General features: G+C 41.2%; 2 protein-coding genes across 3 annotated transcripts; one reads left to right on the top strand and one right to left on the bottom strand.

Moving 5' to 3' along the window:
* Positions 1 to 186: 186 nt before the first annotated feature.
* On the bottom strand, positions 187 to 9,886 carry slc6a7 (solute carrier family 6 member 7). 2 transcript variants are annotated; one of them, XM_068599841.1, is made up of 14 exons: positions 9,686 to 9,886; positions 7,486 to 7,717; positions 6,842 to 6,973; positions 6,015 to 6,222; positions 5,074 to 5,212; positions 4,831 to 4,965; positions 4,473 to 4,576; positions 4,260 to 4,384; positions 3,902 to 4,014; positions 3,682 to 3,819; positions 3,485 to 3,584; positions 2,681 to 2,799; positions 1,779 to 1,952; positions 187 to 1,672 (listed from the first exon to the last, which is right to left on the bottom strand). In XM_068599841.1, the coding sequence occupies exons 1-14, from the start codon at positions 9,737 to 9,739 to the stop codon at positions 1,502 to 1,504; spliced, it is 1,944 nt and encodes a 647-aa protein (XP_068455942.1). In that variant the 5' UTR covers positions 9,740 to 9,886; the 3' UTR covers positions 187 to 1,501. The 2 variants fall into 2 exon arrangements, with proteins under 2 accessions (XP_068455942.1, XP_068455943.1); XM_068599842.1 differs by lacking the exon at positions 3,485 to 3,584 and having other exon boundaries at positions 3,663 to 3,819.
* A 1,976-nt stretch (positions 9,887 to 11,862) lies between these two features.
* On the top strand, positions 11,863 to 14,256 carry LOC137802331 (SLAIN motif-containing protein-like). The gene is made up of 7 exons (XM_068600130.1): positions 11,863 to 12,272; positions 12,551 to 12,687; positions 12,793 to 12,897; positions 12,999 to 13,091; positions 13,193 to 13,468; positions 13,797 to 13,925; positions 14,030 to 14,256. Exons 1-7 carry the CDS (start codon positions 11,863 to 11,865, stop codon positions 14,254 to 14,256), a joined length of 1,377 nt encoding a protein of 458 aa, XP_068456231.1.
* The last annotated feature ends 441 nt before the right edge of the window (positions 14,257 to 14,697 follow it).

Here is a 14,697-nt window from a genome sequence, read left to right as displayed (position 1 = left end):
GTTTTCCGACCACTCAAATTGCTTTCACACTATATGTTATCATTTTCCCATTCACACCCTTGCACCCCGAGGCTTCTTTCATTGCCCTCTTGTGGTAATAATCACTAGTGTTATCGGAAATCCAAATGTAACAAATTAAACAGATCTTAATTTTATATGATTTTCTCAATTAGTTTTTTATTCAGCATTTTTAAAAGGAAGAATATCCAAAATTCACAAAAAAGGAATATGAATATTTAATCATTGTGCACATCAATATGCAAAAGGGCAACAAGGTGTAAGAAGGCAAACATATTTTCTAAAAGGAGAGGAACTCCATGTCATGATCATACAATCATAAGAAAAAGGAAAGGTAGTTTTGAATGTGAAATTAACGAGTTCCTAATCGAAAGTTTAAAAGCAGTGATCCTGCATTAAATATGCTCTGAGGGGAAAAAAACAATGACACTTATTATAAATACACACAAATCAAAAGTTTCATGTGACTGAAAGCATTTTAACAATGCAGATATTGCAGATAGGACATGTTTCTTATACCAATTTGCACTTTCAAAAAGGGGAGAAATAATAAGAAAGATTGATACAATGAGAATAATCATGTCCTCTGATGGGAGTAATACATTCAACTTATGAGTTTCTCTCCAAATAATACATGCAACGAATGCTGAACAATTATTAGGGAGGGTTTTGTGTTTATAGCAGAGAGGAAATTGACAATGACAAACTGTCAAAGCCAAGTTCCAGTAAACATAGAAAAACTAAATACATTCTTGTGTCGATACTCGATGACTCGATCAATGTATGTTTTAAGTATGATTTAGACAGTTAGCCCCATTTAAACCGGTCTATTAGTAGCATTTAAGGTAGTTATAAAAGTAATAAAATAAATGTATCCTGAGAAGTCAACTAAAGGCTGCATTTTTTGCAGTAACTGGCAATTTGAAATGCAGATGTTCAGCAATGGGCATCTGGATGCATGGACAGAACCTAATTGTTCATTTTGTTTGACAAGTTTTATTTTAAAAAGTAAACTAGATTAAACATATTCCTGACTCTTCGCAGCATATATTCTGGCAAATCCATGTTTTTTGGTCACCTTTCCAGGTTCATCAAGGTTGTTGAAGGCAATAGTCCAGAGGTACCTCACTTTTTTCCCCCTCTTGTTTGTGTATGATGAATGACTAATATGATAAATATAACCAGTAGATACTCTTCAGGATCATTGCATCCAAATGGCCTGGTAGAGTCCTATTATGTCATCCAAGATAAAGATGATCTAAACTTTACAGCTGTAACAGTACATTCTAAACAATGTAAAAACAAGTTTAAAAATATATAATTCCAACATACATAACAGTATAAATAAAGAAATAGTCTGCACTGTCCTGCAGGACAAACAGTCTGTTCAGACCTGATGACCAGAGCCAAGCTGGCATGAATAACATTTTAAATTCTTCTGTCTCTTGACAACATAGTTTGTTCATCACTGCTCTTTGTGCCGTCACGCCTGGCTTCCCATCTCCCAGTTCATCGCTGTAAAGTCATTATCTGTGAGCGTGACGGTGAACGGAGCCTCCACCCTCTCAGACTCCATGTGCTCCTCGACTCTGTTGGTGCTATTCAGGGTGTTCACCCTCCAGGAATTCAGAGGTCGAATGGATTTCTGGAAACGCTGCAAAAGAGAAGCCAGAGACAGTTGTAAACCTTCCTACACAGTGATCATGGCAGAGGAGCAACCGGACCTCACAGTGACACAATGACATAGTGCCAATACTGACGTCTTTCAGTGTTCCCGTTTCCTTGCAGATGGCCACAACGGCCCAGATGAGGATCTGTAGACAGCAGGTCGCGCCCATGCACACGCCCAATGCTTTACCCCACCGTGGATACACATAGGACCCGTAGTGGAGCGATGTGTTGTACATCTCAATGAAGATGTAGGTCAGGATGAACTGCAGCCGCAAGGGGAAAGGCACAGGGTGAGCCGAGGATGTGTCATCCGAACAAGAAAAAAAGCCAAAATGGCAACAGAAGAATGAAAAGGCCTGCAGAGAAATGCTAGGTGGGGGGGACTCAGATTGAATGTCAGTTTCTCCTCTTGAATTATTTACAACTGCTGTTGTGGAGATTCCAGAGCACAGTTGGCTTCATTTCAAAGTAGTGATGCTATTTAAGTTTTCTTGGTGGAACTTTTTTGTTACAGTTAGTAATTGAGTTATTATACTTTGACGATAAACTACCCTTTGACTCTAAGTGAAACAAAATGCATTTAAAGGGTTGCATCAAGAAGGCATTTTTTGATGCAATTAGTAATCCTGCTTCTAGAGCAGAGAAATAAAAGAGCAAGTGACGTTACCTGGATTGTACAACTTATACAAACCAACAATACTGTAAGTCTAGAATATGAACTTTAGTAAAGGTCATTCTTTGATATAGTCATAATCCTTACGTTAGCAATATAACCTTGGTTTTGAAAACATTAAATAAAACCTATCAATTTCAGTGCATTTGGATTTTAGAAATGGATATCAGACAACACAATAAGTCTATTGCACAGAAGTTTGATTAGATTCTTTAAAAAAGCACTTCTCATACTACTTGAATAACCAATGTGGACGTCACATTGTTCCTGCATATAGTAACAACCAATACCAATATTAATACTCATGTGTTTACTCACCAGCAAAAGAAATGGAGTGAAGAAAACCCAGCATGCCTTGAAGTAAAGCAGCACTTTGACGCACCAGACAGGACAGGGGCAGATCATATCAATGATGTCCTGACAAAACTGATTGACTCCTAACAGAAATGTTCATTAAGAGTTAAGTGTTAGGAACAACGGAGCATAACAGATGATGTGTGCAATGTGTTACCAAAATGATGGACATTTAAACAATAAATAACAACATTGGCACCCGGAGAGCATGGACCTCCGCCAAGGTCAAGCACTCTATGAGGCATTGTTAACAGAAGTGAAAACATATTATTTACTGCATCTTTACTTAGTTATTTACTTATTACTTACTTGTTTTATCTAAATTTTATACTTTCACTTGTGTATTCAAATGTTCTTTGTTGTTGCTGTTGTTGCTGTTGTTGTTGTTGTTGTTGTGTTACAATGCACCTTCCGCCAGGACAAATTCCTCTTTTTTACTAACTTACGTGGTAATTAAACGTTTCTGATTCTGATATTTGTATCTACTCCTAAATGTAGTAGGTTCTTCCGTGGGCCATGCTATATGCTTCATGAAAATTGGGCCAGTAGTTTTTTACATAATCCTGCTGACAAACAACCCGAAAACATAACAAAGTTCTTGGTGAAGGTAAAATTATGTGGTGTGTTGTAGATAAAACACTGCTGGATATCAAGGGAATCTATCAAGTCAAGTTTATAACATGTCCTGGATCACTGAAACTTATTATGGAGCGATGATTTGGTGTTAGAGAAGTTTGATGAGAAGGTTATGGGTGTGTGATGGGCTACCGTAGAAGAAGGAGATGCCAATGCACATGAAGAGGGTGATGATGATGAGGCCGAAACTAGTGCTGAAGGAGTCAATGAGAGTGAACCAATAAATCCCTCCCTATGAAGACACAGACAGCACGGTGAATTTGAGAGGAATAACAGAGAAGATGCATTTGCAGCGTCATGCATCACTTACTGCAGTGTAACCCACTCACATTAGTCACCAACAGGAGACCCATTAGGTAGAAGCAAAAACACAAAGCGCCCAAAAACAAAGACTTGTGCAGCGCGTTTGTTCTGAGGTGCGGAAACTCATCCAGCACGGCCGTGGTGATGCCCTCCATGTTGCCAAACTGTGAAGCAGAAGGAATCAAACATTTAGAGACTCATACATCTTTATTTCAGAAACTGTCTTTGTGTGGCATGTGGCCTTACCAGAGTGTCGACCCCCATCATAAAGAGCATGAGGAAGAACATAATGGACCAGAATACAGAGCCCGGCAGTAGAGCGAGGGCCTCTGGGTAAGCAACAAAGGCCAACCCGGGACCTGATGGCAAATAGGAATACATGAAGGTCAAGAAGGAAATGTATGCAGACCACAGAATGCAAAATGTAGTGAATTATTTTAAGTAATTAAGTAAACATTTTAAATTGCTCCATAATAGAGGGCACTTTACACAAAGAAATGGCGCCTCAGAAGGAAGATGGGCACAAGAGTACACACATACTTCCAATGTATGCAGTCATCTGGAATAAATATTGTTTGTTGAACAAAATGAGCGCAGTGACTACCTGAATCTGCCACTTGATTGACAGGCACTCCCTTCTTCCATGCCATGTGACCTAGGATTGAGAATATAGCAAATCCCGCGAAGAAGCTAGTGCAGCAGTTTCCTCCAGTGATAATCAAAGTGTCCCTGGAATTGAAAAGAACCATGATTAAAAGACCGAACCCATCATGACCGCAACAACGACTGCAAATGGTACATCAGAGTACAAACTCACCTGATGACATTGTTGTCAAACTTATTGTAAGAGGCCATAGAAAGCAGCCCGCCAACGCCAATACCTAAGGAGTAAAATACCTGTGAGGCCGCGTCATTCCACACCTGCAATGCATCAGACAGAGATATGTGTTAAACAATGAAAACATCTAGTTATTTATAAAAGCGGCAGCAAATCATTGACCCAGACCGTTCAGCCTCATATGGGCTCGTCTACCATCAGAATTCAATTCAGTTTATTTTGTATAGCCCAGAATCACAAATACAAAAGAAACCTGAGGGAGAGCAACAGAAGAGGGTCCCTCTCCCCGGATAGACAGAAGCAGTACATGTCATGTGACCAGAAGTAAAGGAAGTACCTGTGCATTGGCTAATCGGCTCCAGTTGGGTGTGAGGTAGAAGGCAATGCCCTGAAGAGAGCCCTCCAGTGTAGCACCTCTGATGATCAAAACAATGAGCACAAAGTAGGGGAAGGTAGCCGTTACATAAACCACCTGAAAACACAGACAGCACAGACGCATTAAACACAGCATGGCAGCGAACGCGCAGGATTGTGTGGGAGCTTTGTGGGAGCTGACAATGACCACGTTGTGTGGATTCACCTTGCCAGAGCTGCGGATGCCCTTGAGCATACACAGGAAGATGATGACCCAGGCAGCCAGGAGGCACAGGGCCAGGGGCCAACGGACAGGGCCCGGGTCATGGAGGCCCTCACTGTGCACGACACCCAGCACTTGCTCGCTACAAGGCACACAAGTCAAGCACAAGCATGTAAAACAGCACACCTCTTACCAAACCTCCACACATTGTAACGCATTGACTGACGCACAATAAAGAGGGCACGGCCCTTAAATTGGATGTATTAAAAAGTGTGAGTGGAGGCATCTGTCTGAAGAATAGGACCATTATTCATAGCACTCTACATTATCCATTACTAGGCAGTTTTACTGCAATACACTGTTACGTATTACACATTGATTTACAATTTTAACCTGGCGATGGGGTCAACAAACTGCCCTAGATATTGTACCTTGCCTTGGTATGTTTGTTTGCCATATATCAATAAACCCTTACTTTTACTTGAAACGGACCGTATGCTGTCATTGAGCCACTGTGACTGCCTGAGGAATAACTGTGAAACTTAACTTGTAAAGTATTAGGGTCATAAGGACATATAACTGTTTTTTATAATGTTTTAGGTGTTAATATGTGTCATTAAATATATTTCTAGGCATCATATAAGATGCCGATGCAAAGTGTCCTGAGTAATATCAGCTAAAAAGGTGACAGATTAACCACTTTGAAGAGTCCATTTGTTGTAAAGTACACATGTGTTTGTTAAAGAAAAACAAAGTATTTGACCAGGGTGTGTGTGCAGAATACTGCACGAGCTATTTACAAGTTTGTCAAAAAGCAGTGGACAAATGAGTCATAAAATAACATTACATCGAAATGAACATTAAGACGCATTTGTCTCGAAACAGCCTTCGGAAACTTGAAGAGGAGGTTGTTTTTTTTTCACAAATATGAAAGACAAACTTACTTCCAGAATCTTTCTGTGGGGCTGATGCCTTTACCAGCGGAGCTGTTACCAGTGTTGTTTCCACAGAGACCCACATTGGCCACAGCGTCACAGGACCAGGGCAGAGGGCTCTGGAACGAGCTGCCCAGGTAGTAAAACGTCCACGCTATAATGATGTTATAGTAGAGACACACCAGCGTGGACACGCAGAGCATCCCAATGCCAATACCTTCAGGAAGAGACACAGCCTTAAGTATCTTTGAGTATACAATATTATGTAAATTAAACCATTTTAGATATCAGTTGACTCGTTTCAGTATACAGGTAGCTATACTGTTGTATAAAGTGGTAGAAAAAACATATAATACATTCAATGACCACCTGAGAGTTAATCACTACATCCAGTTGAAAATAAAAAACTACAACTTGTGACAAAAACCCTTTCTGGCTCTATTTCTAGTTCCAAGAGAGTTCCTTATCAGATGTTTATATTTAGCAGCTGCAAAGCTCTCAAGCATTTTTAAGGTTAGAATGACGCATTTCAGTAAGGTGATGACGTGATGTGAGTCAGTCAGTTATTTTCCATGGACTGACTGGTGACAAAGCATTTTGATGACAACTTGGGATCCTGCTCACTTCAAACTGGACGATCAAGATTCCATGAATGTAGAACTGTGATGCAATATTTCTATAAGATTTAACACCGTCTCACTAATTACATTGAGTCTCCGCACAACATACACCACACAATTGTCTGCAAAGGGTTTCAGGGTTGTGTCCTTGAACTACAGTGTCTGTAAGTGGGTGACTCCGGGGCACAAAGGCACAATGACACAGGGCGGTGTTACCTTTGAGAAGAGGGCAGCATTTCCACACAGTGATGGGGCCAGCTGCTCCATACTGGCCTAAACTTAGCTCCATTAGGAACAGTGGGACCCCCGTGACAAACAGCATCATGAAGTAGGGGATGAGAAACACACCTGTGAAGAATAGAAATACGGCAGGTTGAGGAATAGTGGTGCTTGGTGGGGCATCCACTGCAATGACTTGTTTTACGCAGCAGCATGTAGACGGCCTGTAGAGGCAGGTTAACCGACACAACCGCTGTCTAGGTAGCGCTTCACAGACCAAAGTTATCCAGCTTTACTGTTAATCAAGCTCCAACATGTTGGAATTCAGATGGAGATGTATAGTGCAGTGGGCTGGGTTAGACAGCCAGACCTTGTGTCTGGTGTGTAATGAAGGAACACCTATTGGATTAGTAGATGCTTTGCGCTCGGGCTCCCAGTACTAAAGGCCGCCATGGGGAGCTTAGGACTGAGTGTGGAAAGTTTGCCAGCATGATTAGGAAGACAGTGCACACCCAAGGGCAAGGCAGAAAGAGCCTCTTGCCCACATGAGTGGAACAAATCATTTTGGACGGATGGTACATCCAGGCATTTGAAGCATTTGAGGCTTCAGAGGACAGTGAACCTGCTTGTAGACGGCTCACCTCCTCCATTGCGATAACAAAGGTATGGGAACCGCCACACGTTCCCAAGTCCCACGCAGTACCCGATACAGGAGAGCAGGAACTCGTACTTCCCCCCCCACTGCTCCCGAGGGATGATCGGAGTTGAAACAGGACTCGGGGCTCTGGAGTCCCACTGTGGCTGTGGTGAAGGTGTCGCTGTCGAGTTGTTGCCATTTTGAGTGACGATGTGTCCGTTCAAGTGGACTGAATTCTATATAAAAAAAATCACATTTTACAGTCAGAAATGTACAGCAATACAGACATCAATAAAAAGCTGAAATTTGCCACTTCCATTTGATTTTTTCATCACAAAATAGTAAAGTGTATATGTGGATTATATAAAACAGTGCAAACCAATTAGTACCTCTTACTCAAGTAATAAAGCAGAAGAAAATTAACAAAAGCCACGATTTATTATTGTTTGAGTATACCAAGTAAAAACACCAAACATTCGCTGGTTACAATGTATAACATCATTATGACTTCATTAAAATAACACGCTTATTAAATGTGATTGGTGACAGAGTGGTGCTGTGCCCATAGACTCTGGGTAAACTTTACAAAGTATTGAGTCGGTGCTGGATTGACCAAAAATCTAATAAAATTGTCCTCATATTTTGTTACTGTGTAGATTGTTTATTTAAACTGTTAAACAACATTTGTGTCAGGTATTAAAACCATCAACTGACTTCTTCCTCTTCCCTCTCGCAGGTCGTCCATCTCTAAAGAAGAGAGGAACTATTTTCTCATGTCAGGACTCAGGGAGGAAGTCTGATGAAGATAACAGCAGGACTTCTGCTTTATGTGTTATTACTGTCATTGCTGCGTGTTTAAAGATGAATAGGTTACCTATTACTCCAATGACACAAAAACAATAACCATGCAGTTTTATTAAAAGCATCCATATGTTTTTAATCATCTAAATTGTGATGTCTTTCTGAGATTTGTTTCTATCTCTATTTTTCATATAGATACACAAAGAGAACATGTTAACATGTCTGACATATGGAGGCATAGACGTCAAAGTAGGACCAAGGAAGTTAACATACTGCACAATGTAGTTGCGTAACAAGGGAAAACTAAGAGGACTGAATATGATTCAATGAACAGCTTTAAAGGCTAAAAGCAAAATCTGGAAAAAGGTAATTTGTAGATCAATAAGGCTGCATTATATATCTGCTGATATTTGAATATTCTCAGTATCAAATTGTCTACCTAATATTCTTTCAATTACTTTCTTGATTAATCAACTTAACTACTTATTTCACCCCTTTGAGAAGCTGAAACAAGGTAATGTTTGCTATTAATGCTTGAAAAACAGCCGCAAAAATGTATCGATTATTTAAATGGTTGGCTCTTACTTTTCTGTCCATCAACTAATTAATAGTGATGCACCAGTTCCAACATCAGGCCGATAACTGACTCAAATAGCTGGATCATGTATCAGTGACCACGGGGCCAATAAATTACATTAAATTATATGTTTGAATATCATACAGATTATATATTGGAATTGGAACTATTGGTTATGTTTTGACCACTTTATTGCTGCATTACATTGAACACATGAACTGTAATACCTGTTCATTTTAAAGATTTGTTTACATCCACGATTTTTTTTATTTTTCATAGATTGATTATTTTGTTTACGTCAAGCCCGATTGAGGCCTTACATATAACAATAATTCCAGTCACTTCCACATTGAGTTGGAAAGCAGCTATCGGTATCGGGACTGGGGAAAAGTCGGATTGTTGCATCCCAACTAAGAGATTAAACACCTGATCGTTGGAAAATTCTTTTTACCGAGGGAACCCAAAATCGAGAATGCCTTAAAATGTTGAACTCATAACCATCACCACCGACCATCAGCGTGTCTGCGGTGCAAAGACTTGAGTAAAGTCAGAGGCGACACAGCTGCGGCTGAATACACATGCTTGATCTCCTCCGGCTGCACTGTGACGAGCCTGAAAGGTGAGCGCGAGCTGGACGGACAGGTTCGACTGCTTCTTCTTCTTCTTCTTCTTCTTCTAAATACAGAAGAACAACCTGCCCTGCCACGACCCGTGACCTTCACCCAAAGGAGAGCCCCGGAAGGCCACATTAAATCCCCTTCGTAATGGTTCCAACAAAAGGACGAGTGTTTGTGTTCGTCGTGTACCTCGCGGTGAGGAGTCCTACCTGCGCGCCTCCTGCGGGGCTCTGGGGCGCTGCTTTGCCGCTTTCGTCCTGCATTTCCACCCCCGGCACGGGCGGCGCTTCACTGGTTTATTCGCCACTCGTTAGTCCATGTTTGTGGCAGGGAGCGTACTCTTAGAAGTGCACCATGATGCTGCAGTTTGTAGTTGCAGTTTGTGAAGTACCGACTGCGTTAGCCGAGTGTGACACGGCAAGGAGACATCAGCGATGACGAGATGAGGAAGCAGGACGGAGGGCGGCGAGGAGACAGGAGGGAGGAGGCGGTGAGACACCGCCTCCTTTACCTGCTTTGCTTTGTGGGAGATGACGGCAGAGTTGATTCAAAGACGTTTTTGGAGAGATATCTGGGCAGGCCCACGTCGGTCAGGATAATTCATGAATCTTATCCAACCATCAACATTTAATACAAAAAAAATGAAAATGTTACTAAATTATTGATTTTAGTATGACGAGAATATTAACTGTAATGTTGTGTTGTACTATAAAAGTATGTAATAGTACGACATTGTTATGGACCTCAAGTTACACGACCAACCAAATTACCCAAAAGAACAATGTTGGAAATTCATTAGTTTGAAACAGTAAGGGATTGAACATTGAGTTAATTAGTCATTCCCTCTGCCCCATGGCATTGCTTCATGATTTTACTGCTTTATGTCCCATCTGTCCATTGTGTATTTTAAAAGATTTAACAAGAGAACTCCTTATTAAATAATTATATAATTAATATATTTTGATGTACTAAATATGTGAAAATATATGGATGAATATCCGCCTGAAAGGCCATACTTGGTGTGATAGTACATAAACTATGAATGTTAGACACTCTTCAGTTGCTTCACAGTAAACTATTTCTCGAGGAAAGCTCTTAAGTCAGGATCACTTCTGGATCTTCACTTTTCTCTCAAAGAGGAGAACCTTCCACACATAAGGAGGCCTCCTCAGAAGATGTGAGCTCTCTATGGCTCTACCTACACGTGATAACAAACATTCTCAGTGATAAAGTTCAACAAATCCAGATCAGATCCTCTCTCACTGATACCTGTCGGCTGTCCTTCACATCTCCACCTCATTCAACCAGCACTTATCACTTTTGTATAAAGTTAATCAATTATCAAACATACATATTTAAAAGGTAAGCAACAAACTCAACATGGACAAAAGAAGGCGTGGCTTGTCCCCAACAGGGACCATTACTGCTGAACACAATGTTTGTGTTGTTCCCTGATAAAAGACAAATGTTTCGTCTGGTACCTGTTCATGAAAAAAAGAAAACTGATTTATATACTGTTGTTCACTCGGTGTTGCTCTGAGAGTGCCAGTTTTATTGTTCTGATAACATTACTTTAAAATAAAAGCTGCAATACACTAGTTTTTTCAACAGAAACAGAGCAGCTTTGCACTTGGTGGGGTTTGAGTAAGAAACGAGGAGGCGTTTTAGGTGTCATATGGCAGGAAGCTCAAAATCTATTGTTTATCTGCTTGCGTGAGAGAGAGAGAGAGAGGCAGAGAGAAAGACAGAGAGAGACCACATTTCAGTACGACTTCCTTGGGTGTGATGAGTGAGTCATGTTAGCTCATATTTGAAAACAATCAACCGCAGACATTCAGCAGTAGCATTTAATATGAGAGGCAAAGAAAGCAGCTGCACAGTAAACACAATCTCCTCACATCATGAGGAACATCAACAAACATTGTAACGGCCATGTAGAGGAGAAAAACATCTCATTCCAAATTACACAGAGGGAGTGTTATGGGACTCAACCAAGGCTGTTGTAAACAACCTATATTGTTCATAATAGTTTTGAGGGTGTGGTGTTGCGTGGCTCTTTTTCTTTCTTAGTTGCAACTCATGGACTCTTTAATCCACATAAGCTCCTGGTGCTTCTCTAAATCCATCCAATCTGTTGGGTGTCTATACTTAACAGCCCTACTCAACCAATCTGGGTCGATAGATAGTGGAGTGAAGCTCCACTGTTGCCGCAAAATTACCAGAATTGGAACTTTAAAAAATCCCATTGACGATGAAGATTTAAGCCCAATTTGATCAGATCCTCGTTCGGCACCAGCTACCATTCTCATACTGGAGTCTTGAGGTGGAATAACAACATAACTGGAGGAGAGCTTGAAGAAATGAGAAGAGAATTTCATTGAGAAAAATGGATTTCCAAAACCAATTGGCAGGCGATTGGAGCCGGTACTTTTCCAATCAACCACCAGTGGAGTTTGATACATTTGCAAACCATCATCTTCTCTGCAGTGAGTTGAGAGGCAGTCCTGTCAGGCTGGAGGGTAGTTCAGATCCATACTGTCGCATATGGAAGGACGCTGAGCAAGCTCGATTCAAGAGTTGTAACAATCGGTCATTTGCCATGGACGCCAGAATAAGACTCAATCATTTGAAGTCAAGATGTAATTCCCCCTCGCCTTGCTGTGCCATGGAAGAAATGTACAACTATAACTGTCAAAAAGACCTCTGGGACCGGGAAGAGTCACAGGAGGAAGAGTCAGCTTTGGACTCGGTGGCGCTCCTTGATGTAGAGGACGAGGTGCAGGATGAAGAGAGCTGGTAGGTTCCATCAGATCTACAGAAATTATCGGACTATAAATAATCATTTCTGTCTTAGTGGGATAATGTTAAATGTGAAACTGCAGGTTTTATATATTGTCTATGTTACCATACCCTTTAAAAGACACGTTACGGTTATAGGTGTCTATTGAAGTAGATGCTCATCAGGAGGGCTAACTTCTCAATCTGGTATTTGACACAAACACTCTTCTGAACAGGTCTGTTCTTTACATTGTTCAGGAGTGAGATATGTATAGTGAGCAAAGTATTCCTCACAGGTTATACGAGTCTCCAAAGAAGCAGATGTTTGTGGAGAGAAGTGGGTCTGCCCTCAGGTGGTGTCGACACGTCCTGGATGACCCCAGTCCTGAGATGAAGGCGGCATGTCGCTCACTTATAAATAGGCTGGATCAAAGTAAGCAAGCGCACAGATTCTTCTAAGTGTGATTAGTTTGGTCACAGATTTGCTTAAACCCCCCCCCCACACTCCTCCTCATCCTCCCCTTCTGTATACTGTCAGGATCCAGCTGGCATTTCTACAAAGGTCCTGCAGTTTTACATCATGATGTGGGCTTCTTCACGGATTCATCGGTCAGCACAACACACCATATCTCTCACAGTCCAGGTAACTTTTATTATCCCTGCCTTTATGTTCATCCACCCCAAAACAAATCTTTAATATCAGATATTTAGTAGCACTTGGTATATATTTATCAATCTGCACAGATAACAAGATGAGCATCGCCCATGACTCTACGACAAGCTACAGACTGCAGGACATCACGGATGTCCACATTATGGCTCGTATACAGGAAGCCAGTGAGTACAGAGCAATGTTTGTAATGATCCAGTGTTCACAGCACCGTGCACAGTGAAAGAAGGATTGAAATAACTGTGCTTGCTCCGTATTTTTTTTTCAGGTTTAAGGCAGGACTATATTTCAACACCTAACAGGAGAAGCCCTGAGTCTTCGGTGATGTTTCCGTCTTATTTTAACAACACGGTTGAACGTATTGTGACCTTTACTCCAGGAAGTAAAACTGAGGCTTCATCTTCCTCCTGTTTGCAGCCAGGTCTGTTGTCACTGAGCTCTTCTCGCTGCCAGTCACCAGCATCAGCGGCTAAGCACGGCTGCCAAAGTCCAAAACTGGCCAGACTTCACCAGCAAGTCACCCAGTTCAAGCTGCTAAAACAAGGTTGATAGCAAACACAGATTTACTACATCATCTGTAGTTTTTGGACAGCTACATACGTGGATTATTAGTTTATTTATGTTCTATCAATATCTTATAATAAAAGAAGGTGTTGAACTTCATAAATCAGTTCCAAATACATGATATTAAATTCAAATATTGTCCAATAATAATATGTTATTAATAATAAGAATTCAACTCTAATAATATTGTTGATCAAATTCTCTTTCAACTGAAATTTAGATTTTCTCGACATTAGCAGCACAGTACTTGTACTTAAACTTACGTGTGTGTTTGTGTGAACTCGACATGACCCTGATGTGTGTTGCAGCATCATCACCAGGCCGGACCCGGTCACCTCTGGGGACCAGCCTGCGCTCCCTGCAGGCTGTGAGGAACAGCCGAAGTCTAGACACTGACGACTGCCTGTCTGCTGACCAAATCACTTACCCAGCATCCGGTCTGTTTCCTAACATAAAAAAAGAGAATTTCCGAAAAATTATAATTTGAATACCTTATATATCTGTGCAACAAGTACAAATTGGTCCTAAATTGTTTTCTCAGGTGCATCATCTGACAAAAAGGGGTCGGCTTGTTGGTCTCCATCACTTTCTGCAGCGCCCATGAACCACAGCTTGCACTCAGTGAGAGACTCCTCAGACAGGACGAGGTCTCAGTCTCTCAGCCCCTGCAGGATCCCTGCTGCGGGGCACCTGTCTGGTCGTGGGCGTGTGTGTGCCTCACCTGACAGGTCGACCGGCGCATTTCAAGGTGAAATGTGTCACCAGTGAATTTGTGATAGTAATATAATTGAAACATTAAGACTTTTATGCCATATTCACTTGCCTGCATACTCATATAAATAGCTTTAGATTGTGAGTGATGTCTTCATCAGAATCCATATTTCAATATACTCTATGTTCCTCTGGGTGAAGGCTGTTGAGATGCGCTGGGATCTGAATCACTGTCTCAAACAGATTGCAGATTAAGACGGCAGAATGTGTAGCTGTGACCAACACCTGACAGATCCTGCAACGTTGGAATTTAAATTAGCAAGACCACCTGCAACAGTGTTGGAACATAAAGTAATGTTGACTGTTGTGCAGCTAAATCCCAAAATCTGAAAAACTCTGTAAGAATGCTCTGTGCTGAGACTATATGTATTGTGCCGCCGGTAGCTTTGCAAGTGTATTGGCAAAATTTAAGGAACTCAAAGTTTAACTGTGTGGATC

Source organism: Clinocottus analis, unplaced genomic scaffold (assembly GCF_023055335.1).
Source record: "Clinocottus analis isolate CAN_PGR_092001 unplaced genomic scaffold, fCliAna1.0.p SCAF_5, whole genome shotgun sequence".
Classification (NCBI taxonomy): domain Eukaryota; kingdom Metazoa; phylum Chordata; class Actinopteri; order Perciformes; family Cottidae; genus Clinocottus; species Clinocottus analis.
The sequence above is the reverse complement of the archived record's forward strand: the minus strand, read 5'-3'. Positions and strand labels throughout refer to the sequence as shown.